The sequence below is a fragment of the Cyrtonyx montezumae genome, unplaced genomic scaffold (genome assembly GCF_038088225.1).
Source record: "Cyrtonyx montezumae isolate F1298 unplaced genomic scaffold, pur_monq_1.0 scaffold_4, whole genome shotgun sequence".
Taxonomy (NCBI): domain Eukaryota; kingdom Metazoa; phylum Chordata; class Aves; order Galliformes; family Odontophoridae; genus Cyrtonyx; species Cyrtonyx montezumae.
In genome coordinates, this window is record NW_027072045.1 from 4,908,476 (window position 1) to 4,933,188 (window position 24,713).

Consider the following 24,713-nt stretch of genomic DNA (forward strand, 5'->3'; position numbering starts at 1 on the left):
TTCACTTTCACTGTCCACATTCAGGCACATATTATAACTTCAGAGCTGGTTTGCTTATTAAGATCGTAGGGATTTGCATTTAATTTTGAGAAGTGAAAACGTTTTTGCAAGTATGCTGTTTGTATTCAAATCAGACAGTCATACTTGTGCTTTTATATGAGGTTTGAAGGCTACGCATTGTAAATATTTCATAATTACAGTGTTTCAAAAGCATGCTCAAACATAGAAGTAGCAATGTAATTATTCAAAGTAATACTTAATATACTCTACTGCTTTAAATGCAGTAGATTGACAAGAATGTGCAAGACTGACATTTCCAAAGTTGGCTATTATGTAAAGTTACATAAAGAACTATAACAAAGAGCCTTAATTTTAATTTCATAAATCTTTAATGCATCACCTTTTTGTCATTAGGAATACGAACTTTTTGCTTTACGTTATTTGGTATGTAAATACCTTGGTTAACAACCTTGTAAACCAATTTCAAGGTTATTATAAGTTGTATAGTATCTTGAGTGTTTTGAAAAATCTTGATGTTTTTTAAGTCTAGAAATATTTTGCCCAAGAATTTTTTAACAAGATTGTTAAAAACATCTTATTTTAGAGAATATTCAATGTGCCATTTGGTAAATGGAGATGCAGTTGAAACAGTACACTGAGTTGTGACTTATTTTTAATTAAAGTTTTTGTCTTTATGGGTGGTTTGCATGTGATGAACCTGTACAGAGGCTGGGTTGTTTGTGTACTGAGTGTGTAAATGGATAAATCATGAAGATGTTTAAATGGTATACTTGGGTTATTTCTGAACAATTTTATGGATACACTGATATAAACTGCCTCAATAAATTTGAAGTTTAAAATGAATGTAAGGTAGATATAAGTACTGTGTCTTACCTATGACAGCTAGGGGGTGCGAGTGTTTCAGCTGTATATAGACATACACTGAAGCAGCACAGTTAATGTAGGATTTGCAGTGGCAGTCCAGTGAAACGAACTTGCATTTTAAAAGAAACAGAAGAATGTTTTAGCTCTAAATGAGAGTGTGAGAAGCTGTGCGTATTCTGTTTTTTACCGTGCAGGCATTGCAAGTTAGAGTAGATTTTGAAAGGGAAACTTGCAGTTTTGTCAAACCCAGCCAGGTTGTGCAGTTACAACACTTAATGCTGTAGCAAATCACGTGAGTTTTTTTCTTCCTCTTCTATGTAACGTACTTAGTGGTACCTTGAATTTAGATAAGGCTGAAAGTGAGATATTCTGGAAGAGCAGTTGAGGCTCAGAGGTACTTGCAACTCCAGGCTTCTAGTGCATGCAATAATGACTGAAGATAGTGTGGAACCATAAGTGCTTGTGATGACAGAACTGGCTATTTATCTCTGTTTCTCCTTTATCCTATGTGTAGTGTTCTTTTGCTCAAGTTAGGAATCTCGTCTCCAGGTCTCATTTTTCTATAAATTTTGTATATATGTGTATATCTACGCGAGGATCGGCCTATACGTTGTAGTTTGGAGGAAAAAACTCACAAGTAAGTCTGCGTTTTTATTACACTCACATGGTTTCAAAAAAATCCTGAGCAGATCTATGAATTTGCATGTTAGGATTTCTTAGGCTTCACTTGAAATCCGGGGTTTCTACAGAACTCAAGGTATTTGACTTGCAACTGTGTTCTGAGCTCATGCTGGCGTGTAAGCAGTGTGTTCCTTAGGCACGAATGAAGATTTACATGTTGGAAGTATATTGCCACGTAAGTGCCCATACAAGTGGGTATGAGTTTAAGGCAGTGATCTGTCAGGTGTGGCTGTGTAGATCACGTTAAATCTGATTAAATAACACGCCTACTGCAGAGTGGGGCGTTACCTGACCTGCGTTTCAGGAGGAGAGATGGGGTATACTTTCTCATTTAAGCCTTTTCTCTTTGGCTTTTATACGGCTTTTCTTTAATGGTGATGTTTCTTCACAGACTACTCAAGATATAGGAGTCTCCTGTGTCCTTTAATGTTTCTGTAGCACTGCGAGGAGGAGTTGTAATTGGGATTGCTTTCTACTCAGCATTCATAAATGCATAACTGACAGTTTTTTGGCACCAAAGAGCCTCTTGCACCGTATTGCTTTTATGAATGACTGTTACACTGTTGTAATTTCTCTAACTACAGAAATTGACCGCTACCTAACAGGATTTGGATTTCAACAAGTATTGATTTATCGTGGCTTAACTTGATGCGTGCAATCTGAAACAAGGTTTTAAGCTGCATTTGCAGACAATGTTCAATAAAAGTGAAACATGATGAAGGGCTTATCCTCTGTTGTCATCTGTCAAAACCTGTTCCTCTTTGCTGTAAAACTGGCAACAGGTATACAAGGCTGAACGTGTAAACTATGCACTTGAAATTGTGTAAAAGATGTTTTATTTACAGTTTTTCCACACAAAGCCAATTTGTATTTTGTGGAGTTGCAGGAGGAAGGCTGTGGATGTGAGATCACGTGTGGGTTTTCATCAGTCCTGCCTCCTTGTGTACACTTGTTAAAGTTTTGGGCACATTCCTCCTGCAGTTAACCTCATGAAATGGCTGTTCTCTGTGTCAGAACCACTTCTCTCATTTTGCTCACCAAAAACTCACGGTGAATGAGGCTGAATTTTGAAGAAAATCAGTGATTTGTTTTTCGTTTATCCACAAGGAAGCAGACTTAAACTGTGTGGGCATAATTAGAGTCTGATATCTGACTGTTTTTGAACAAGGGCACAAGTCTGTGTTTTAATCATATGGAACTTTTTCATGGTCAGCAATAAAAGATTTTGTTGCACTGTTCATCTATTGAAGAATATAGGCAATCTTTTATACAGTGTGATTTAAAAAAAAAAAAAGGGAAGAAGTTTAAAAGAGTGACCTTGTTTCAGTCTTCATATGTATGGATGGTGTGGGGTGCTTGAAGTTATTCTGGATTAGTGTTTCAGCAGCAAAAGGGGGGTGTTCTGACTGTATGGTTATTCTGATTGTATGATGCCTGTGAAACATTGACAGTCTTGGGAGGTTCACTGTGTAATAGTATTTCTGTTGTTAAATGGCAGCTGTGAGGCAGTAGCTGCTGGGAACATCATTGTCATGTCTGATCCTGAGTAACTTGTGATTCCAGCTGATTTTTTTTTTAAAGGAAAAATGTATGTGTTTTTTATTTGTCACATATAAGAAATGTTATTTTTTCCTCATTATACCATTGTTTCAAGTCAAAGGAAATGCTGAAATGTTTACTGAATGCTTTTCTTTAAAAAGTAGCACTTTGTGATGATGAGTGAATGCTATTTGTTCTTTCTGGGGATATGTATAGATCTACATCACAGATGTGAGTGACGTGCTCTGCTCACCAATATTTAAAGAGTAATGTTTCAGAAAGTTAATGTTACTAATGATTACTTGAATATAAGCTATCCCTTCTGAAATACAAAACCACTTATGCTTTAATTAAAGCTGATCTGAGCAGTCTTGGTTATTAAAGTATTCCTGATACGCTGTGAGAAGAAGCAGTGCTTTACCTTGTTTCTTAACGTGCAGGCTGTAAGATGCCAAAGACGCAGTCTTGTTTTGCTTAAAGGAAAAACACTGGAGCTGTGTGGAGTTGAAAGCAGAGGTCGGTGGGCTTTTGGAGGACCAAAGGCTCTTTACACTCCAGCACCTCATCTTACAGTGCCTCACCTTAATGTCCTTGTGTTTCTGCCAGAGAAACTTCAGGAGACATCAGACACACAGAGTGCTTCACCTGACGTTGGAGATTGTGTTTCTGCTGGCAGTGCAAGGTGTTTTCCTTTGCACAGATGCAGATTCTCGCTGATCCCAGCAGCTTGGCAGCTGTCTTTCTTTCCCAGCTGCTGTAAGGGAAGGGAACAGAGGAAAGTGGAAACTTGTCCAGATCTTCCATGGGGAGAAGTGGTGAAGTGAGATGTATGCCAGATGAGTGTTGTATATGATAGAGCAGCAACAGCAGCAAGTCCCGTTGTCAGACACCTGTAATGGTGACAGCCTTCTGCAGACAGTGGAGCAGCGGGGGAGGGTTGTACACGCTCAGACACAAACTTGCTTTTTAGCCTTGCTTAAAACAGTGTTGCTTTAAAGTTGAGAAGTTGAAAATATGTAACTAGGTGATTATTTTTGTTTCCTGGTGTGCGTGTGTAAGAGCCGAACTACCCTGAGTGGGCTCAGCAAAGAAGATGGTGAAGAGCAGAGTGGGTTAAGCTTCTGTTTTCGTTGACATTTCCTTAATCCTGGTCTCTTAGCTTGGCATTCTGTTGTTTGCCTCTTGACCCTTTTGTTTGTACAGTTAGAGTGGTTTGAAATAGACACTGCTGCGTGTTTGGTGTCTTTCCCATTCTTTAAAAGTCTAATTTCTGGAGCAGGGATGAGTAGGAATTAAGAATCACAAGCTCGACCACATGAAACGCTGATTAATGCTTACGCTTCCAAGATGGAAGTTGACTTACTAGAGCCAACTTGTAGTTTAAATATCATGAGTTATAATGAAAAGCTGCCATCCTCTATTTGAGTAGCTAGATCTTCTCCTTTAATAAACAGGCAGTTGTTGCAGAGGTACTGCTCCATGATAAATGTTCTTTGCAGTTTCTCTAGCACATTCAAGGAAGGAGATTTTTCATTCCACAACTGAGTTCCTTCCTTTAATGTGAGGCTATTGAGCATGATGGGAAGGAGCAGTTGACACAATTTATTGCTTCATTCCAGTCTTCTGATTTGAATTTGGGTCTGGGCAGGGTGGGAGTATTGCTATTTAGTTATTAAAATGACCTTTCAGGTTTGCAGTCTGCCTCTTTAAAACCTTTTCTATTTGAGTTTTACTTGAACTGGAAGCCACAAGGATGCTACGTGTTTGCGTGTATGTGGAAATGTGGCAAGGTGTGCAGTGCTGTTCTAAGTCCATTTCACAGCAACAAGGGACAGCTGAAGCTATGCAGAAAATGGGTGTTTCATGAGATTCCCTCTGCTGTAAAATCTCGCCTGGGAGGTCTTGCTGCAGTTTGTCCTGTAAGGAAAGCATGATGCTATCTTACTAAAAGTGCAGAAGGATGAACAAATTTTAGTCTACGGAAGCTGTAGGAACATGTTATTTCATAGGTTATTACAATGGAAAATGCAAATGGATGCTTAAATGCTGAGTTGTGATTCAGTTCCTGTTAAAGCTCTGCCTCGTTTTCATACTCAGTCTGCTTTGCTGTTTTTAATGATGTGTGCTTCCAGTCAACAGAGCTGTGTTCACCTCGCGTGCGTGAGGCATCGGTGTTGTGCTGGCAGCTGGTTCTTAGAAGCATGCTCTGAGCTCAGGTATCACTTGTAACATTCCCTATGCCGGTCTCTGGGGGATGGTTGTGCTTCCCCTGTATTGCACATCTTTGATTTCTCGTTGCTATACTCGTTCTGTGATTTTAAAAAGTGTTAATTCTCTTTTTTTCTTCAATCTTCAGGTCTGAACCAGACTGGATACAATTCAGAGGCTCCCGTTTCTTTATCCCTCCCCACTGTTACATATAATGCAGAGGGACTCAGAGTGTTTTTAGGATTGTGATGCTGATTTCTGTCTCCATTCCTCGCTGAATATGTGCATGTTGTTCTGCCATGTCAAATACATTACTGTAAAAATGACTGCTCACAAAGTAGTGTTTTTCTTCCTGTTGTGTTTTGATGCAAGGTGCTGCTTTATTTCCTGAAAGCTGTTCTGAAACAGTGTATGTACACTGCAGGTTAAAAACAAAACTCCTTCACAGGTGTCTCAGTTTAGAGGTAACATAAAAGGAAAATAAAATGTGGTCACCTTAATTCTTTCTCCTATACTTAATAGAAAAGAGTGAGGGAATTCCAGAAGGTTCTTGTCAAGCACATACACAGTACACTGGGGAAGTGTTTTGCTTTTTCACTGTCAGATGCAGAGAACATAAAACTTAAAAATTCACCTACTTAAATTGCAAGCTTTGAAACACTTGCTGCTGTTCTTCTTGGTGTGATTTCTGAAGAACTCTCTCTTCAGAGCCTGTTCTGTGCTGCCTTCCTCACAAGAAGGGTGTGCTGATGCTCTCACTGTACATATCTCACCAAGGCATTAGAACCGTGCGTCGTTATCTGCTCCTGTGCTCTGAGAGTTGTTGAGCCTCCTGACAGCAAATGCCTTCAGTGATGTGCAAAAGTTGCTGCGAAACTAAAAAAGGTTTGCTGGGTTCGTGTTGTTCTTACTGAAAAGTGATTTTTGCTTTTGGAGTGAAAGAATTTGTGGTCCTAACAGTACAAAATCACAGTGCTTTCCCCACAAGGGGTCGGGTTAGCCACAGTGGTGTATTTGAGGATTTAGCCTGTCACTGATTTCTTTGTGTTTAAACTATGAAAACAAGAAGCTAAAATATTTACATGTAAAGCAAACAAACCATCTCGGTTCACATACTCTCTATGCATTTCACCATTGGCTTATTTGGAAGAAAAGACTTTAAAGGAGTATTTGCCAGTGTGTCGTGAACGCTGAGATAAGTGCTTGCAAAGTCTGAAACTTGGTTCTGTGTCTATAGAACTTAAGCTAGCATCATCTGTTTGACTTCAGGAGATGACAGTAGGGCAGAATGTTTGAACTGGCAGCTGTATTCAACAAATGAAGATTTCTTTTGAATGCTTAGAATCAGGTTGTGCTTTTTGCATTGCTCAGGAACGTTCTGTGTTGCAGGCCTCTCACTGAAACGTTTCATGTGAAGTTCGGGGCCTAGTTCTTCAGTAGTGTAGATCAGAAGTCCACTGCAGTCAGTCCCATCGCGTTGGTGTGAATGAAATTGGGTAACGAGTTGGGTTTCTCTTAGTCTGCTCTAATTGCAGCTGGTTAATTTTGAGTCTTAGCTGGAATTTGGCATTGAAATAAGCTGAATGTTTTGCACGTTTTGTGTGATGTTATTCATATTGTTCCTAACATTCATTATGTTCCAGAATAGACTTTGGTCATGGGGGCAGATAAGCAGAACTGCTTCCGTTTACTTTCACAAACAGCTTTCAATCCATGGATTACTCTTCAGGATACAGGAACAAGTTTATGGCAGAATCTTCAGTGTCTTTGCCTGAAATAATTTTTTGACTGTGTTTCTGCCTCTTCAGGTATCTTGTACGCTCTCATATTCTTTCTCTTCCCCAGCCTTCTCCAACCGTTGTCAGTGGGGAATTTGCTGAGCTTTATCCAAATTGTTAAGCCTGTCCTCCCTCACGTAGGATAACGAGCAGTCCAGGCTTTGTCGCTTCTCAGTAATGTACCTAGAAAGTGAAGTGGGGAGAAAGAAAGGCTTTTATGTTCAGTTTTAAGTGAACGCTACTGTTTGAACATTGCATAGTGTTGACAGCAGAAATAAAAGCTGAACATAACGTACAATCAAATGGTATGGTTTCATTGGCTAAATGCTTTCAGTCCGTTTTCGTTTCCGTAGTTCACAGTTCCTCAGGTATATGTGTGATGACTTTAATGAGTACATAGGTGGTATCTTCTGCTGAGTGACCCCAGCGCAGGGCAGCGCCGCCTGTTTGGTGGCCAGGGCTTACCAGACGGACCGGTGGGTCACATTGGCTTTGTGGTTTTCAAGGGAAGCTTTGCGCTGTGCAAGTAAGGAAAAGCTGCAGGAAGTGTGGCGATGTGCAGTCCAAAATTCAGAATATACAACGTGTCGGCCATGAATTAAGTGAAAGCTGCCCGTGGCGGTACGGGAACTGCAGCTGATTAGTGTTTCAAGGAAAAAAAGGCAGCCGCAGTGAATGAGCCGTGGAAGGTGTGAATTCACCCTCACGTCCCTGCAGCCAGCAAACGAAGTCGGTTGGCGCGGGCCCGGCAGTGCCCGTCGTGCTGTTTGTTGGCAGGGCAGCGGGGCGTGCCGAGGTGGGAGCTTCGCGTGACGATCCGCCCGCGTTCCCGCCGGTGCGCGTACGGACGGCTGCGCCGGCCCGGGCTCCTCGGGCGCGGGCGGGAGGCGGTGCGCGGCTCCCGTCAGGAGGCGGCGGGCGGGGCGGGGCCGCCCCCTCCGGCTCCGGGGAGCGCGGGGCCGCGCGGCAGCCCCAGAAATGTTCAACCGCGCCGTGAGCCGCCTCAGCAGGAAGCGGCCGCCGTCAGGTAAGCGGGGACGGCGCTCCGGAGCGCCTACGTTTCGTAACGCGGGGTCCTTAGCTGACGGCTGCAGCCGGTTGGGACGAGGGAGCGTTCTGCCCAGCTCACATCCCGCCCGCGTGGGCCGCTTCTCTAAAGCGGCGCTGCGCTCGTACTGCAGCTGGCCGCTGTGCGTGGCACGATGGCTGTGCGCTCAGTGCGAAGTTTGCTTCGGCTGAGCTGTGTCTGCCGCTGGCTGGCTCTCTCTGCTGCTTCGTTTCCTTTCCGTTTAGGAGATAGCGGGTGCTTTCCTAGGGCGTGAAGAGGCGAGGAATGTAGTTAGCGTGTTTATCTGTCGCGTCGCAGAGCGTGAGTGGAAGAACTGCCATTTTACACAGAGCCCTTTTTGGCAGACAGAACCACCTTCCAGTTCTCAGCAGCAGCAGCGCCAGCCTCCCTCACCTGAGTGACCGCACTAACGTGTGCCTTTGGGCTATTAAACGTTGGCATCGAGCTCATTATCCCACGTGTGTACATCACTTTGTCACCAGGTGATGTTAACAGAAGACAGTTATCTGTATCCACGCTGCCCCTCGGAAGAGGTACTGTTGTTAAGGTAATTTAGTAAAATCTTCTGAACGTGGGGAGAACCTTTTCCCATACTCTAAGGTCTTAAAAAGTTCTGAAGGGAAAGGGCTGATGCTGTTCTATGGCCTTTGCAAAGGGATATGAAGCGGGGCTTAGCGGTGCTCAGCCTAAGGGGACTGCTTGGGCTGCTCGTGCCCATGGTGCTGTATGGGGATGGGCTGGTGGCCCCGTGTCCCTGGGGATCACAGCCCACGAGCAGCACAGCAGGGCTCTGGGGTTGTGAGGAGGCAACCCGAGTATCATCATCCTGTAGAACAGAGCTCTGCGGAAGGGGTGTACGAGGAGGTCGTCCCTTTCAAGGCCTTAATTTTCTCTGCTGAAGCTGGAGGAGGTGATAGGGAGAAGTGGGGCGGGTGATGGGCTGAGCGAGAGGGTGGGGTTGGGTTGTGCTGTGTAGGCTGAAACAGAGAGGTGGTTGGAGGGCAATGGAGAGTGGCCTTGGTCAGATGAGAAAAGAGTGAGAGCAGCCAGAGGAAAGCGGGCCAGCGGTGTCCTGGGTGCATGAAAGCACTTGTTCCAGCCTCCTGACCAGAACATTCTTTTAGGTTCTTATGGCATGCTTCCCTGCATTGCACTGGCTCATTGGAATAAATGTTTTTCCAATGGGTTAGTCATCATTAAAAGCTGCCTCAATATTGGCTGGAAAGGGAACGCTAGAAATAAAACCTTGCTTCCGTATGTTCCGTGCTAAATTACACATTTAATAAAGGGATGGCTTGGTTCTCTAGGCCGCCAGCACCTGTGCATGGTGCTGCCAGTCTGGTTGCAGATGAGCGTGACTGTAACAAGAGCAAATGTGCCCGACTGTTCCCACGTAGACATCACAGACTTTACAAATAGACACACAGGAAGTTTGAGTCACATTCCTAAAACGAATCTTGCAAATGATAATCAAGAACCACGTCCTTTTACATGAGGGAGGTTGAAACTGAGGAGCGGGTAACTTACTGTGCTGCTGGGTCGTGCAGTAAGCTGCTGTGGTGGTTTGGAGATGGCCCTCAGGGTCTGAACTCCGTGTTTCAGGCAGTGGGCTCCGGGTGGGTGGGCAGTTGCTTATGCAGGGTTGTAGGTTTGTGCTGCTTCAGAGGTGGATCTGGCTCAGCTCTTACATGCAGGATGAACCTCTCTGTTCTGTACCGTGAGCTTTTTTATGCAAGCGTGGAGACTTGCAGTCACGTAAGAAATTCCTGATTGGTGTTGTAACCATATTATAAAGGGAGACCACGACTGGCAAAGGATAGACAGGATCTGCCCATGAAACATTTATCTTGCAGTGCCCACATGCTCAGTTGTTTTAGATGCATTCCCTTCTTTTGCATCGTCTGTACTGGCTTGGGGTTTGAGTGTGGATTTCTCAGTATTAGGGGCAGGGACGTAGGATCTGCAGCTTCAGAAATATTGCCTCTTCTGCAGCTTTGTGATTTCTCTTGTGTGGAATCTTATCAAGTGGAAACAGGAGATTTCCGTTCACTGAAAGCAGAGGTCCTTCTCACTGTTAGGAAGAGGTTCTCCGGATCTCAGTACGGCTTTGCTGTATTCTGAGGGGTTTTACCCAGCTGAAAAGGGCATCTGATAGCATAGCTCTGCATAGATAGCTCTGGGAGATACTTGGTGAGGTTTTAGTTTCAGGGTGGAGGAAGGGTTCTTAAGAGAACATAAGCAGAAGTTGCTAAGATCCGCATTTCCATTGGGCTGGTGGGGAGAAATAAAGGGGCAGTGGTATTGATTACCATAGGAGCTTTGCACATCTGTTCAGTGCGTGGGGACCCTAAAAGCTGCCTGATCCCTCGTGGCATGCACTCCTGCTGCCTTCAACAGACATTGCGAGTGCAGGAGGAAAGAAGGCCAAGCTCTTTGTGTGTATTTGAGAGGTTTTCAGATCAGCAGTAAGATTCCTGGAGCCTTCCCAACTAATAGGTCTTCTGATGCGTAGCCAGCAAACAACTTTTTGGCATCGCCAGCCTTGAATGCGACGCACTTTCTATCCCTGGGATAGAAATATGCAGAAATGCGTGCTTTCTGCCCTGTATGGGTGATGCCTGGCTGGCAAAGAAGGTCTGAGCTCAGTCCAGCTCACCTTAAGCAAAACAGGATTTCAGGGGGCTTGAAAAGAAAGAAGCAAACAGAGCACCCACCCACAAGTACTGCGTGCCCAGGCGCAGTACCACCCACAAGTACTGCGTGCCCAGGCGCAGGCGGACTCAGCTGGAACGAAGCTCTTCTGTCAGCTGTCCTTCCTCCCGTTAGAGTAAGTTAACGTGCTAGACCTGTTCTGTTCGACAAAGCATTTCTTTCTCATTTTGCTTCTTCTCATTCCCTTGCAATGATTCTTTTCTTAAAAACAAATCTAACGTGTGTGACCGACCGGGATTTGATTACAAGGCCAACGTCAGTGACTGCAGGACAAAGGCACGTGGTCCTTTGGCTACAGCGGCTGCAGTCGTTGTGTTCACGGTGTCTCAACTCAAAGCAATGGCAGCCTCTGCTTGTGTGCTCGTGAATTATCTGGCTGCAAGACGTTTTTACCTCTTCAGATGCAAAGAAGAATTCAGATATGTGCGTGTGTTTATTTTCAGTTTTATGATGTTTTCTTTAAAAAGAGCAGCTGTAATCAGAAGGCACACAGGGAAAAGGGGAAGAAATGCCTGTGGTGTTAATCACCTCTAACAAAGATGGTTCTTCTCTCAATTTTTCCAGAGATAAATGACAGCGAGGGTCACCCAAGCGGCAGCCGCCAGAGCTCGAAAGGAACCTCAGAATGGGCCACGTCACTGGAGAACCTCCTTGAAGATCCCGAAGGAGTTAAACGATTTAGGGTTGCTATATTACCTATGAATACTTTTATAAACTCAGATAAGGATTAAAGATGAATGAGTCTCAACATAAGCGGTGCAGCTGTGCCTGTGCTATAAGTACACAGCTTGCAGATACGTGCCATGAGCAGAAGTGGCAGTTACAGCTGTGGCGTTTGCTGAGCTGCTGGTGTGGTGAATTGGTTGCTCTTGTGAGGCGTCCAGAAGATGTTTGCTTGCATCTTTCTAATTGGATCAGTCAGCTCTTGCACAGGTTAACAAGTTACTGTTAGATAAACCCCTTTCCTTGGGGAATTGATCTCTCTTGCCAAGCATTATTAATTACTGAGGACCAATATCACTCTGTTCCTGTGTACTGCCCTTACTTAAGCAGTTACAAACTTCTCCCTGCGCCCGATAACTCTGTGTAGCTCTTATTCTGTGCTGCAGCAGCTGTACTAGATGAAAAAACTCTCTTTAATTTGGCTACAGACTGGGGCTCGTGCAGCTCGGGATGCAGGCTGGAACCTCAGTTTGGCCTTGTTGTAGAAGTGGGAGGGATTAGCTGTGTGAATAAGGACGAGCTGGGCAACTATGGCTTTGCTGGACCGAGCTCTGATTAAAAAGCCTGGGATAAAATTATATCCCCTCAGACTGGTTTGAAAAGCAATGTATACTGGGATTACAAAGCACCATAATTATTGTGTGATTTAGAATTCTTACAACAATTTCTCAGTACCATTTAATTTTTGGCACTACTTAATCTGTATTTTCTAACTCTGAAAGGGAACACTGAAAGTCTCAGGGCTATAAATATTTCAATCACTGACTGCTCTTTGTACATAAACGTAACGTACTTCTTCCCTCTGAATTTAAAATACGCTGCACTTCTGGGAGATATGCTTTGTTTAAACACTGTTTAGAGACTGCAAGTACATCTTCTGCTGTAGTTATACTTCAGTAAATTTATTGCCACTGGTTTTCACATTTAGAAATGCTGTCATCTGTAAAGATTTGACTCATTAACAAATGAGAAACATATCGAACAGGAATCACAGGTGAGCCGTTGCTCCTGTTAAGATGGTTCACTGTACTCTCCTGCTCATGAGTTCATCGATTTTTCGGATTTCCTTCTGAGTAATAGCTATAAAATTATTCAAGTTATTTAAGGGAGATCGACGAAGCCTTCTTGTGAGTTACTGATAAGCTCTGAGACAGAGCTCTGAAAAGGGGCTCATCGTCCTCCTGGAATGTGCTTTTAGAGCTGTGTTGTTCATTTAGCAGTGTTCGATGCACTGTGCTGTGGGTTTGTTATCCTGTGCTCTGGGAAGCTGTGCCATGATAAAACCAGCATGGGCAGTGGCTTGTTTGAATAGCTGTAACAGGAAGGCAGGAAAACAATGGAGAAATTGGGTCCTAACGTCTGTCGACTTCTCTTCTCCCCAGGAGTTTTTGAAGAAAGAATTCAGTGAAGAAAATGTTTTGTTCTGGTTGGCATGTGAAGAATTTAAGAAAACACAGGGAAAAAAGCAGGTATGCTTCCTAACTAAATTCTGCTCGTCAACAAGGGTTCTGTAGCAGAGATGAAGTTAGAACGTTTCTGTTGCTAAATGTGCTTCGTGTGAGTGCAGAGAAATGTCTCTGAAGGAATGGCACTGGAATTATCCTGCTGGAATCACTGGGAAACAAAGCTAGTTTTATTTCAAATCAAAACAAAATGTTGAAGTTGTCGAGTTTCCCGTGTTAGGAAAACTGAACGTTTTGTTACTGCTTTGGAATAGCAAGAGATGAAATTCAGTATCACTGCATCGTGTTTGAAAATACAGAGCTGCTTAATTTATGGCATTGTAACACTCATTGGCTGCTGCATGAAAATATACAACACTGCTCTTAATACATAAATATAAAAACAAGGAGCACAAAGAAACTGCTTTGCAATACCAAAATGCAGTGCTTTTGAGGAACCATTTAGGTTTTGTTTAAATATTTATTCACCTTGAGACGTGACACAGAACATTCACATTTCTGTGAAAGCTGTAGTTTTCTGGTAAGAAGTGTTTCACCTGAAGTGCTCTGACCAACCACTGCAGTAACTTTTGTCCTGCGTGGATCTCCATGTATGTTTAGGTCCAACAGGAGTGCAGAATCTGCTTTCACTTCTACTTGGAAGCCTGTAGGGTCAGATACAAGCACATACAAACCACATTTTGTTTCTGAAAAAGTTTTGGTGATTTTTCTTTTATTGAAAAAAATATTTTTGATCAGGGCAGATTGTTATAGAATTTCTTTTTTAATACATTACACAATGTGCTTGCCAAGGAAGCTCTCAGAGTGAATTTTAAAATGGAAATGGAAGATCCTCCTGTAAGGCTCTGTGTTTTGCTATTGGATAGTAATGATTCTTTCCCTTGCTAAATAATTTCCATCTTTTGGGGCATAACAGGATCATGCACGCTAGTATAAGGAAATGGACAGCTGCCCTATGCAGAGAGTAGCTCGGCAAATGCTTGAATGGATTGCCAAATGAGTGGACAGAAACCAAATTCATTTCCATTCAGTTTAATTATTCGGTACTAATCATTGCAGCAAATAATGATGTGTGGAGTCTAATACTCCCAAACTATTACAAGCAGGCATAATAAATGTGCTTTGGAATGACACAGACTTGAAATAAGGTTTTGTAGCTATTGTTTTGAGGGGGCTCTGTTTAGATAATTTACTTGGCTAGGAAAAGCCCTGAAGGTATGACTCCTTCCACTGTTTATGGCAGCAGTAAGCTTGAATTGGTCTTCTGAAAGTGACTCTTGCAGAAATTTCTTTGTATCTGTCTGATGAGAGCAAAGTATTCTAAAAACAACTCTCTTATAGGATAACCTGCTTCTCATTAGAACTGGTTTACCGCAGAAGCTAGCTCACACATGCTCAGATTTTGGTCAGATGAAGCAGATTTCAGTTTAGCCTGGATTAAATCAGTTCTATTTTTGAAGTATAAAATAAACTTCTTGTTACTTGACATGAGCATGGTGTTTTTCTTGGTCAGTTGAAGCTTGCTCAAAGGTCAGTGCCTTATTTATCTGTTGTGCCTCCTGCTCTCACTCTCCCCTCTATGCAGTTTGGTTTTGCACAGGCTGATGTCCCAATGGGCCGCAGGCTCACTCCAGTCGTGCTATCTATTGGCTGCAAAATGCAGCACTACATTGGTGCCATTCAAAGAAAATAGCCCAGGCCTTTCCTCAAGCCTGTTTCAGTTTGCTGAACTCAGTACTCTAACTGTACTCATTTGGGCTCTGCCTAGAGAGCAGACTTAGATCAACTTTCAACTTGCTTTCTGTCTCTACAGAGACAGAGTTTGTAAGATGTTATGCAGATACATCTCTGCTCCATTCCTCTTGAGTGTGAGCCACTGTGCAGCCAGGATTGCTTGACAGGGAATCAGAGGGAGTGCTGGCAAGGAGCAGCTTGGCTCTTGGCTGCTGTGCTGGCTCTAGACTAGTGATGGAGAAGGAGTGGAGGTCAGACTGCACCTTTCCATATTTGTTTTCCTGTTTTGGCAAGCTAATACAAAATGCATGCATATTTCAGGATTCAAGGGAGATTTTCAGCATCTGCAGAGTCAGGCAGCGAGACCGTCAGTGGTTGAGGCAAGTCTTTGGGTGGGCTGACGTTGGCCTGTTTTCTTGTAGTGTGGAAGCACAAACTCCTCCTCTCAGCTCAGGAAATATCTCCATAGTTCAGTGGGGAAAAAAGGCATTTTCTTTATTGTTCCTTTAAAATTGAAGTTAAAATGCAAACGTGTTTTTTAGTAAAGATTGGGAAGGGATTATGCCAAGTTTACTTGTAAATAGCAAGCTCTGCTGCCACCAATATGATCCTCATTTTAGGACACGTGTTTAATTATTGAAACAGGAGTGGTGGGGATAAGAGAATGATGTTTAAATATTTTATTTGGCTTAGTCATATGCTTATTGCACTTGTGATTGTTAACAAAATCAAAAGCATGTCCATTGCATTACTTTCCTAGGTTTAAATACTTCTCCTCTTGCAACTGGGCTTTAAAAATTACAGATTTATTTACAGTAATAAGCACTGCACACAACAAAGAATCTTCTCAGCTATTGCAGAAAGTCATCTAAATACACACATCAGTAAGTTTTGTACAGACCATCAGAACAGATATGCGTGTTGGACTTGGTGGTGTTGAAGGTCTTTTCCAACCCAAATGTTTCTGTAATTCTGTACCAGTTCTGCCATCTCTAGTGTGGAATGGGGCAGCAGCTGTTCAGGACTGGTAATGCTTTGCAGCTGCTAATGGCTGGAGTCTGCTCTCAGGAGCTTCCGGGACTTTTCTAGTTTTATTTAAACTGATGCTTTACTACTGGAACGTAGATGTAGCTTAACAGTTTCACATGGAGCTGAACCTGTAGTTGTGCATTTCCGTGTTTTTGCAGTGCTGTAATGTCAGGTCTCCTGTGTCTCTCCAGTGACATCCCCCTCCACCACCACAGTGCTTTCACTTCTGTTCTTTGTCATTCTTCCCCACAAAATCCAGAAATCCACCTCATCTCACCAACCTCCCACGCAGTCTCCTTGTTCCCCCCATTCTAACTTCCTCATGGTGCTTCTCTTTTCTCTCCTGTTTTCCTCCAAGCCTTCCTTTGCTCTTTCTCCCCATTGCTCACCTAGCTGAAGTTAAAGTGGTCACACTTCTGGCTGATGAATTGATCTTTTAGAACAGATGTGCTTTACCCAGTCTCCCCTGATCTGTGAAACTGAAAAGGTTAAGGATGTTCTGAGTGTGACCTAGTGCACCTGACATAGCTTATTCCCCAGATGAGAAGGAGTCCTTCTGGAAAGTGAGTCCCCTTCGGCAGAGAGAGAGTTAACTCTTAGGCATTACAAATTGTCAGACACATGTTGCTTTCCTTCTAATTATCACCAAATGTTGATTCTCAGCTGTAAAACATAAAAGAAATTCCATGACTTGTTCATGGGCAAGGCTTTAAATGCTTCCTTCTTCAAGCTCACTTACTGCCCAAGATAGTCCTTCAGTTCGTGCTGGTCTAGAGACAGTTGCACATTAAATGCAGTGGGGAGCACTGACAGGTACACACTGCTAGTTGTCTTCCTGTGCCTGCTGCTCATCAGGCCCTGCTTTCAGCACACAGAACTCGGAATGCTGCAGCAAGGCTTATTTGGCAGTATTCTTACTGGCTTTCTCTTATCTGATGGGCTCGCATTTAACTTTAAAGGATTTTGGCAGCTTCGTATATTGCTTGAACCTTAAGGATGATGGTAGTAGGTATGGTCAAAATGTTATCACTGATTTAGCAAGAGAAGGCCACTGAAATCAGGCAGTAATTTATGCAAGTGACAGCTGCCAGTGTTTATCAGCTTTCAGGGCCTCTTAGGAGCCTTCTCCTTACTGTTAGCAGAAGAATAGCTGTGTTCCTTTTTAGTCCTGTATATAGTGTTGCATGGGAGCTGCTTTCTTCAAGAAGAAAGAAGAGTCCCCAGTAAAAGTTTAACAAATGCAGTAAATATTTCCTCCATTAATAATTCTTGAAATAAATGTGTCCTCTTGCAGATGCGAGAAAAAGCTAAAGAAATATACATGACATTCCTGTCAAATAAAGCCTCATCCCAAGTCAATGTTGAAGGGCAGTCACGTTTGAATGAGACGATTTTGGAGACACCTCACCCTCTGATGTTTCAGAAGCTGCAGGATCAGGTAAAGATTTCTTCTATGTGCAAGTGCCTTAGATGTTGTCTGTGTTTAATGGGCTTGGGTTTCTAAGCACAATCTGATGTAGGAAAGTTAAGATTCTGCCTACTGCTGCCACCAGTGACGTGGACTGAATTAGCAGTTTGGCTCCTAGTGGAAACAAAATAAAATCAGCAGGCATGGAGTTGATTCCCTTCCTCTGTAGGGTCGCTAACACAGCCACTCTTGACAGTGCATGTCTGATACCACAGGGCCGGTTGGCAAGGAGACTCAGAGCAAACACGTGAGTTCCAGTTGGGGACTTTCCTGGAAAAATGGATGAAGTTTGTTCCTGGGTTCCTCTGCCGGTAGCTTGAGGATCACCCTGTGACTGACTTTGTGCCTGCAGTTTTCCTGTATATTCTCTTGTGCTGAGTCATTGCTGATGTTTGTTTCTGTAGTTGCCACTGGTTTCCTTGAGAGCTCAAAATTCTTCTCTTTGCTTTGTTTTGGTATTTTTATTAATGTGAATATAATGAAATTTTCTGAAAAGCCTCCTCTTCTGTGACACACAAAACTTAGAAGAGGAGTTGGTGTCTGCTGGGCATTTTCCTACAGAATTTGGGAGGTCTGGTAGAAATTAAGTGATGTATTGCAGGTATGTCTTCTGGTGGTAAATTTTCTTAGTTCTTAGCTTACTTTAAGTCACAGTTTATGAAGTGAGTCATTCTCATCTTCAGCTTTCCAACACTTGCAGTCTGTACTATTTGTAGTTACTGTACCATCCTCAGGACGACCTGTATGTTCCACTGGGGGTTGGACTCGATCTCTAGAGGTCCCTTCCAACCCCTTCAATTCTCTGATTTGGCTCTTTTTTTTTTTTTTTTTGTGGGGAAACAGCACCCCAGTTTCAACTTATTTCACATCAGGTGCTCACTGTGTTAGCTGGGCACTGGCTGAAGCAGCAGAACGATCTACTGATGGAGAGGGAGGATCAAAGGCTGCTGTTTTTCAGGCAGATTCCTTGTCATTAGCGGTGGAAATGTCTGCAACTCAATTTCTGTGTGAAAAAGCAACATTTTTTTTCATGGAAGAACTTCTGATGTGGGAAAAAGGAGAGAAAGTACTCTGGCAAACCTAAGCACTTCAGATCAGGGTTAGTGATTACCTGATTATGAGTGAGGCTGGACAGGCTACCCCAGTTAGAATGTTTTCCAGCTCTACAAATGAGTGTGCATGTCAGCAGGTTAGTCAGCTCAGAACTGAAAACGTGCTAGCCCACTGATACAAGAGCCCCATTAGTGTGGGAACTTTTAAAACCAGAATGCAGAACATTTGGGCTGTTACAGGTTTCCACTGCATGAAGCTTCTGTTTTTTTGCTGTTAGATAAGAGCTCAGGAGGAGTTCTGTTTGTTTTTCTCTTGTTTTCGATACCTGTGAAGTTATGAAGAGTGGTATGTGTTGTCTATATATACATAATGTGGTCTCTAAAGAACCGTGTTAACTACTTCTGGCAGTGTGTGAAGTACAAAAAGCCAGAGTCTAGAAGCTGTGAGTTCTGCCCAGAGCTCATTTGGTTTCTGACATGGATGGTAATTAGTGCTTCAGTTCTCCAGCAGACCTAGTGATTTAAATGGGCATTGCTTTTATTTGCAGCGGGGCAGCCTTGAGTGTGCAGCTTGGAGGCAGCTGTTGCTGCTGTAGGGTTCATAGAAACATGTAGATGTCAAAATACTTGCAGGGTAAATGTGTCTGCTCTACAGTGGTGATGAGAGGAAGGGAGGAAACGGAGAATTCAGCTTTTGCTTGTGGTTATATAAAGTCTTATCTGTTCTGTGTGCTTGGCTAACCAGGTCTGGGGGTACTCAGAGAAGATCTCGATCCTGCAGTGCTCTTGCTGGCTTAAGATATTTTAACAATGTCTTCCTTACAACCTTTTTCTCCTGTAAGCTGATTTGATAAATATAAATTCATTGCACTTAGCCAGCCCTAGGAATTGTAATGTGACCTCACTTATCTTGATTAATTTAGGTCGATATCAAGGTGTTTTAGGGTTCACAGTTTGAAATGTAAACTTAAATATTTAAGTAGATAAACGAGTGATGGTCAGTGAACTTTTCATCGTTTATTTGCAAGTGGCACATTCCAGAACAGACAAGAAAAGTAACGTTCTGCCTGCTTATCTGTGTGTGCCTGTTCAGTTTCCTTGAGGAGGTGGGGGGAAAAAAAGGTAGCTTGAGATTTTTGTTTTCCTTGCAAGCAGTTGCATTACCCAGATGTACTTTCAGCTAGAAATGAGGCCTGCAAAGGTAAAGCTCCAGTTATCCACACATGAAGAACAGAATCCAAACATGCAGAACAGAATCCAGGAATTCCTCTGGAAACTTGGTTATGGTGGGACTGTAAAATGTAATGAGTCATGAATAATGGCTCGGGGAGGCTTCTGCAGTTAAATAATAGGCAGAAGAGTGGGCTTTACTTTTGCCTTGGTTATAGTTCTGAGGTTCTCTTTTTTTCTTCCTTATTTTTTTTTTAAGGCCGAGCAAAATATAGCCCCAGTTTAACACTGACCAGATTCCAGCTTCATCTCCAAAGCCTTTTTTTTTTCTTTTTAGTGTTTTTTTGTTTTGTTTTGTTTTGTTTTTTGGTCTGAAATAGGTATAAATAGAAGAGAAAGAAGATATATGGGCCTGAACTTGAGCCCTGGGAGAACAGAGCTGTACTCAGCTGGCTGTGTGCTTCCAGGCTGGATGTATGTTGGCAGTAGGAAGAGGGGCAGGTCTTCAGTTCTTTCAGTGCTCTGCACACATAATGGACTGTTCTGTGGTGTTTGAGAGCAGCTGCAGTCAGAACAGTACATAAAAGGTACCTGTCTTTACCTCTGCTTCATTCCTCTGGATATCTTCCTACTGATCTGAAGAATGGCATTCTTTTAGGTTATACTCCTGAGGATGCAGTGGGAGGAAACCAGGTGCTGTCCTTGTTGTCTGCACACAGTTCTTGAGTGATGATCAGCTGTAAAATCCTGCCTAGTGAGCGTGGCATATGACCTGTCACCTTCAGTATTAGATTTTCAGTTGGCTGTCATGAAAACCGTAATCTGATGGTTAAACTAACCTAGACATTATTGCAAAGCAGTGACTGTGGATCCTACGGTCTCATTTGTTCTGTGCAGTCATTTGAGTGTATTAATGTCACAATTTTAGTAATTATGGTATTAGCTTTGCCAACGGAACAACAACAAAGTGAATTCACGTACTGTCCTTTTAAATTGAAAATGTAGTTTTAATTAGGTCATTGTTTTTGTATTTTTGTCTCCTCTTACCAGATATTCAATCTCATGAAATACGACAGCTACAGCCGCTTCTTAAAGTCAGACATATTCCTAAACCATAAGAAGTCTGAGGAGCAAGAGGAGAATTCATCAGAAGCTCAGACTGCAGCTAAAAGAGCATCAAGAATTTACAACACATGATGCAATGAATGTCGTTAGGAGAGGCAGTACAGTAATTAAATTACACTCAGGAACAGTCTAGGTTTATAGCAGTTGCATTTAGGGCTTGAAAAGTTCAAAACCTTTTTAGGAGATACTTACCTTCTTAATTGCTTGAATGACTAATTATTTTTGCAAGACAGCAAATAGCCAAGCACCTCTCGAGAGACTGTTTCCTAGCAAAAAGGCTGAGCTTTTCCTCCATAGCATGAATTGCATTTAATATTTCATAAGTTGAGCTTTCAATTTCTGTTCCTTTTTTTTGTGGGGCAGCATGATACAAAGAAATGGGAGCTAGGATGTTTTGTCGTCCGTGTGAGGTTTTTTTGTTTGTATTTAAATGTTTGCCTTCTGGTTTTCATTTGTGCCTGGCTTTTACTTTCTGCATTGTTGGGAGCAGCTGTTGAGGAGTATGTTTTAAGTTATTTTGTGGATGAATCATTCATAGGAAACTAAATGAGGGACATCATCTTTCAGGGTTAAGATCAATAGAATCTAGTCTTACTCCTTTCTTAGAATGTCACTTTTTCTTTCAAGGTGATAGCTGTTTTGCTTTGCCTTTACTTATGAATCAAAACACTTTTCTGGTCATGATTTTCCTTGCTGTTTGTCTTAAATTTCTACACAACCTTTTTGCTGTAGACAATCACCCTCACAGAGTGGAACCTATACTGCCTTTGGAATAGGAGTTCTTAAATAGATGGAATCTCTGAGGAACTCCTAACAGCCATTGCAAGTCTTGACAGTTGAAATCCCACGCTGGACACGCTCAGCTCTGCAGTGCTTGGCTGGGGCACGTCCTGCATATCAGCTCAGTTGTCCATAACGTGAGTGTCAGGTGCCAGTACTAGAAAGCAGGTGTTTTTTTCCTAGGTCGCCTCAGTCCTGCAGTGTGTGGCAAGAGTCATTCTGCAGAGGGCCAACCAACAAAGTCTGACTTTGTTTTATTAAAATCCTTCTACTAAAGTCAACTTGTCAGTATTACTAAACTGCAGTTACAGTTGGGAAAGCAAAAATAGCTCCAAGCTTTATTTATGAGTTTGAATATGTATAGACTATCTCTGTTTTGCTTTCATTATTTCCTCTTTCATTTTTTTGCACTACTGTTCTTGATCTTTTGTTTCTGTGCTGCCTAGTCAGATTGCACAGTTCTGTTCAGATACAGTTTTACGTTGTTTTCCCCAAGGAAGATCAGCTGTGTCATACACTGCTGCCACTATCAGTGCTTTTAAAACTAGGTTTGAGCTGTAGATGTTGAGGATACAGGTTCTTTTAGTGGACTTTTAAGTCTCTGCTTTAACTCTGATCCATTCTTGCAGGTTATGTGTAAAGAAAATGGTTTCTGTGGGTTTGTCTCATTACATTTAAGAGCAGGTATGGACTTCTGATTCTTCTCTCAGAACTAAACAGCCCGTTCACTCTTAGGAAATTAAATTTTAAAAAGGAAATGATAGAACTCCCCCCAAACACGCATTTTAAGATGAAAATTCACTCATTGCATAAAAGTTACCTTTTATACTCACAGGGGATTTAAAGGTTAAGTCATACTCTTGCTTCAGGCACTTTCAGTGTTGTCTGTTCTCATACTTAACTTGAATTTCAATGTTGCTGAATAGGAATGGAGTAGTTACATGCATGAATCCTTTTGTTTCAAGGCAGCCTAGGAACTGCAAGCATCCAGTTCTGGACTTGCCAGCTATTTGTGGTCTCAGGATCAGCTCTTTTGAAAACTGACTGTCACAATGAACTCTTAACCCCTACCACTGCAGGAGATGGAACTTCTCACACAATTAACTGGGAATGGGCTGCTTGAACGCGTTTGAGAGCTCAGATTTGTCTCTTCCAATAATTACAGCAGAAGTCTTTGGGATGTAGAAAAATGGAGAACGAGGGTCTTCATGGGGAAAGTGCAGAATGAATTCTTACCACGTTCATCTGCACAGTAGATTCATTTTTAATCATATTGACTTAAAAAAATGCCCAATTAACGGAGAAAAGTCTTTGACTACCGAATTTTAAAATAATGAATGAAACCAGAGGTGGGGCATTAAGAGAACATACCTGTTTGTAACTGCTCACAGACAACTTTTTCCTTGGCAATATGCTCCCTTTCAGGTACTGTATTATTTGCTTAGAAACAGCAAATGCCCCATGGGAGCAGGCACAAAGGTGCTGTACTCTGCTAGCAGCCAAAGCCTACACAAATACGAGTCTTTTTAGCAGCACTTCAATGTCTGTGATGTTTATTTCAATACCTGTGATGTTTTTAGGATAATATACCTAAATCCACAAAATTGTTAATCTTTCTATTTCTCTTCTGCCTCAGCAGTGAAAAGTTTGTTGCCTCACTGTCTGTCCTTCCAAGATTTGTGGTGTTCCGTTGTGGTTTCTTTTGTTTTTGTTACAGAAAAAGCAACTAGATTTGCAAGATGCAGAAATTAAATTTGTACTGATTAGATGGACTGTATTTCTCATTTAGAGAACAAATGAAGACAAACAGTGCAAGCAGATATCTGTGATTGCAGCATGAATGTGGAGGATGTTATTGGCTTCTGATGATATAATCACTGATCAGACTTTGTGAAATACATATTTTTCTCAGAGGAATATAACAAATTGCACAGACAAAAGGAAATAATGCTTCGCTCTGAGTAAATCCTGTGCTCCAGCCGTTGCTGTAAACTTCGCATTGAACCTCATGCTGTGAGTATTGATTACTGCTTTATTTAGAGGTCAAAGACCAGCAAGATCTGTTCCTTTTCATAGGATTTACACTGAAGATGTAAGCACAAAAAGCAAGTAGGAGAAGTTTTGTGCCTGACCACGTGCCTAAAATTCTGCCCTAATGTGTGTTTCTCTGCTAAAAATTAAAATACAGATATACTAAATCCGTGTACTGATGGCTGTTCTGTTTTGAAGGCAGTTTGAGCCAAGGTCAGTTCATGTTCTGTAGTTATCCCCTTTTCTGCTTTCATTCTCTGTCAGCACAGTTGCTTGCGTTCCCTCACAGTGTGCTTTTTTCTTAAAAGATAGAATGGGGTGACAGGGTGAGTTTTCACTTCAGGATCAAGTGTTTGAGCACATGGCAGAAAGCCACTCAAACAGCAGAGAATGCTTGTACCTTCATCTCCCATTTCTTGCTTTTTATTACATTTCTTCCATTATGTTTGTGTTTCAAGTGGGATGCAGAGAAAGTGGTTTGGATAAGAGTTCAGAGCATGCTTCTGTTTTACTGGATGGACTTAAACAAGTAGCATTTGCATCTGGGTTAGCAGCTGGCTAGGTCTGGTACAGAGAGAGGACGACTGAATTCAAATTTGAATTTTGTTTGTTTTTTTTTTTCCCACCCTAAAAACAGAGCAGCAAGCCTTACATATTCAACGTGTTTTACCAGATATCATCTCCCTAGTACACCACAACAATGGGTTATGTTGTTCTTTATCCTGTGCCACAGCCAGGTCTCTTGTTTCCAATCCAGCACAGCTCACGTCCAAGGGCTCGGAGTGCTCCTTTGGCACAGCCAACTATTAGAAGCAGACTGAGAGGTATCTTTTATCTGAAGGATCCACATGTCTTCGTGGTGTTACCATACAAGTGCTGCATGACTTCTGGTCATGGAGGGGTAGAAGCTTTGTTGGAAATCAGTGAAAGATGTTTTTCATCAGTACAGCTTCTCCTTGTATCTTGGCTGACTGGAGTGGCAAATCAGTTAGGAGTTGAACACTAATGGGTTTGGGATGGAGAGGGAAGAAAATGTTTTATAGATTTTGGTTCTGTCTGGATGTGGAAGAATAGCCAAATTTAACAGCACCCTCTCCTGGTTCCTGGCAGAATAACGTGTAGAGATCAATATGCTGCTGCGAATACAGGCTACAGTTGGTTTTTTATCCCTCAAATCTAATGGACTTGTTGAGCTTTCTGTAGGCAATAATGCAGTTGGGTTAAAATATCAAATTAAAACGTCGCTGTTTATTAAAGGCATTTGGT

The 24,713-nt window shown here is 42.3% G+C and overlaps 2 protein-coding genes across 3 annotated transcripts in view; one reads left to right on the forward strand and one right to left on the reverse strand.

Annotated features, from left to right (window-relative positions):
• Positions 1 to 24,713, reverse strand: part of GRK5 (G protein-coupled receptor kinase 5) — a 213,834-nt gene that overhangs the window by 12,856 nt on the left and 176,265 nt on the right. The gene's annotated exons all lie outside the window — the stretch shown is intronic.
• Positions 8,040 to 23,601, forward strand: RGS10 (regulator of G protein signaling 10). Of its 2 annotated transcripts, none has more exons than XM_065746420.1 (5): positions 8,040 to 8,118; positions 11,437 to 11,555; positions 12,978 to 13,064; positions 17,116 to 17,259; positions 23,134 to 23,601. In XM_065746420.1, exons 1-5 carry the CDS (start codon positions 8,070 to 8,072, stop codon positions 23,203 to 23,205), a joined length of 471 nt encoding a protein of 156 aa, XP_065602492.1. In that variant the 5' UTR covers positions 8,040 to 8,069; the 3' UTR covers positions 23,206 to 23,601. The 2 variants fall into 2 exon arrangements, with proteins under 2 accessions (XP_065602492.1, XP_065602491.1); XM_065746419.1 differs by having other exon boundaries at positions 20,562 to 23,211.

What these genes read in the sequence shown, in the direction of transcription:
- RGS10 (XM_065746419.1), top strand. Translation starts at nt 8,070, where the DNA reads ATGTTCAACCGCGCCGTGAGCCGCCTCAGCAGGAAGCGGCCGCCGTCA. An exon ending in CAGGAAGCGGCCGCCGTCAG is followed by an intron (nt 8,119 to 11,436) that starts GTAAGCGGGGAC and finishes CAATTTTTCCAG; the next exon opens with AGATAAATGACAGCGAGGGT. An exon ending in AAACACAGGGAAAAAAGCAG is followed by an intron (nt 13,065 to 17,115) that starts GTATGCTTCCTA and finishes GTCCTCTTGCAG; the next exon opens with ATGCGAGAAAAAGCTAAAGA.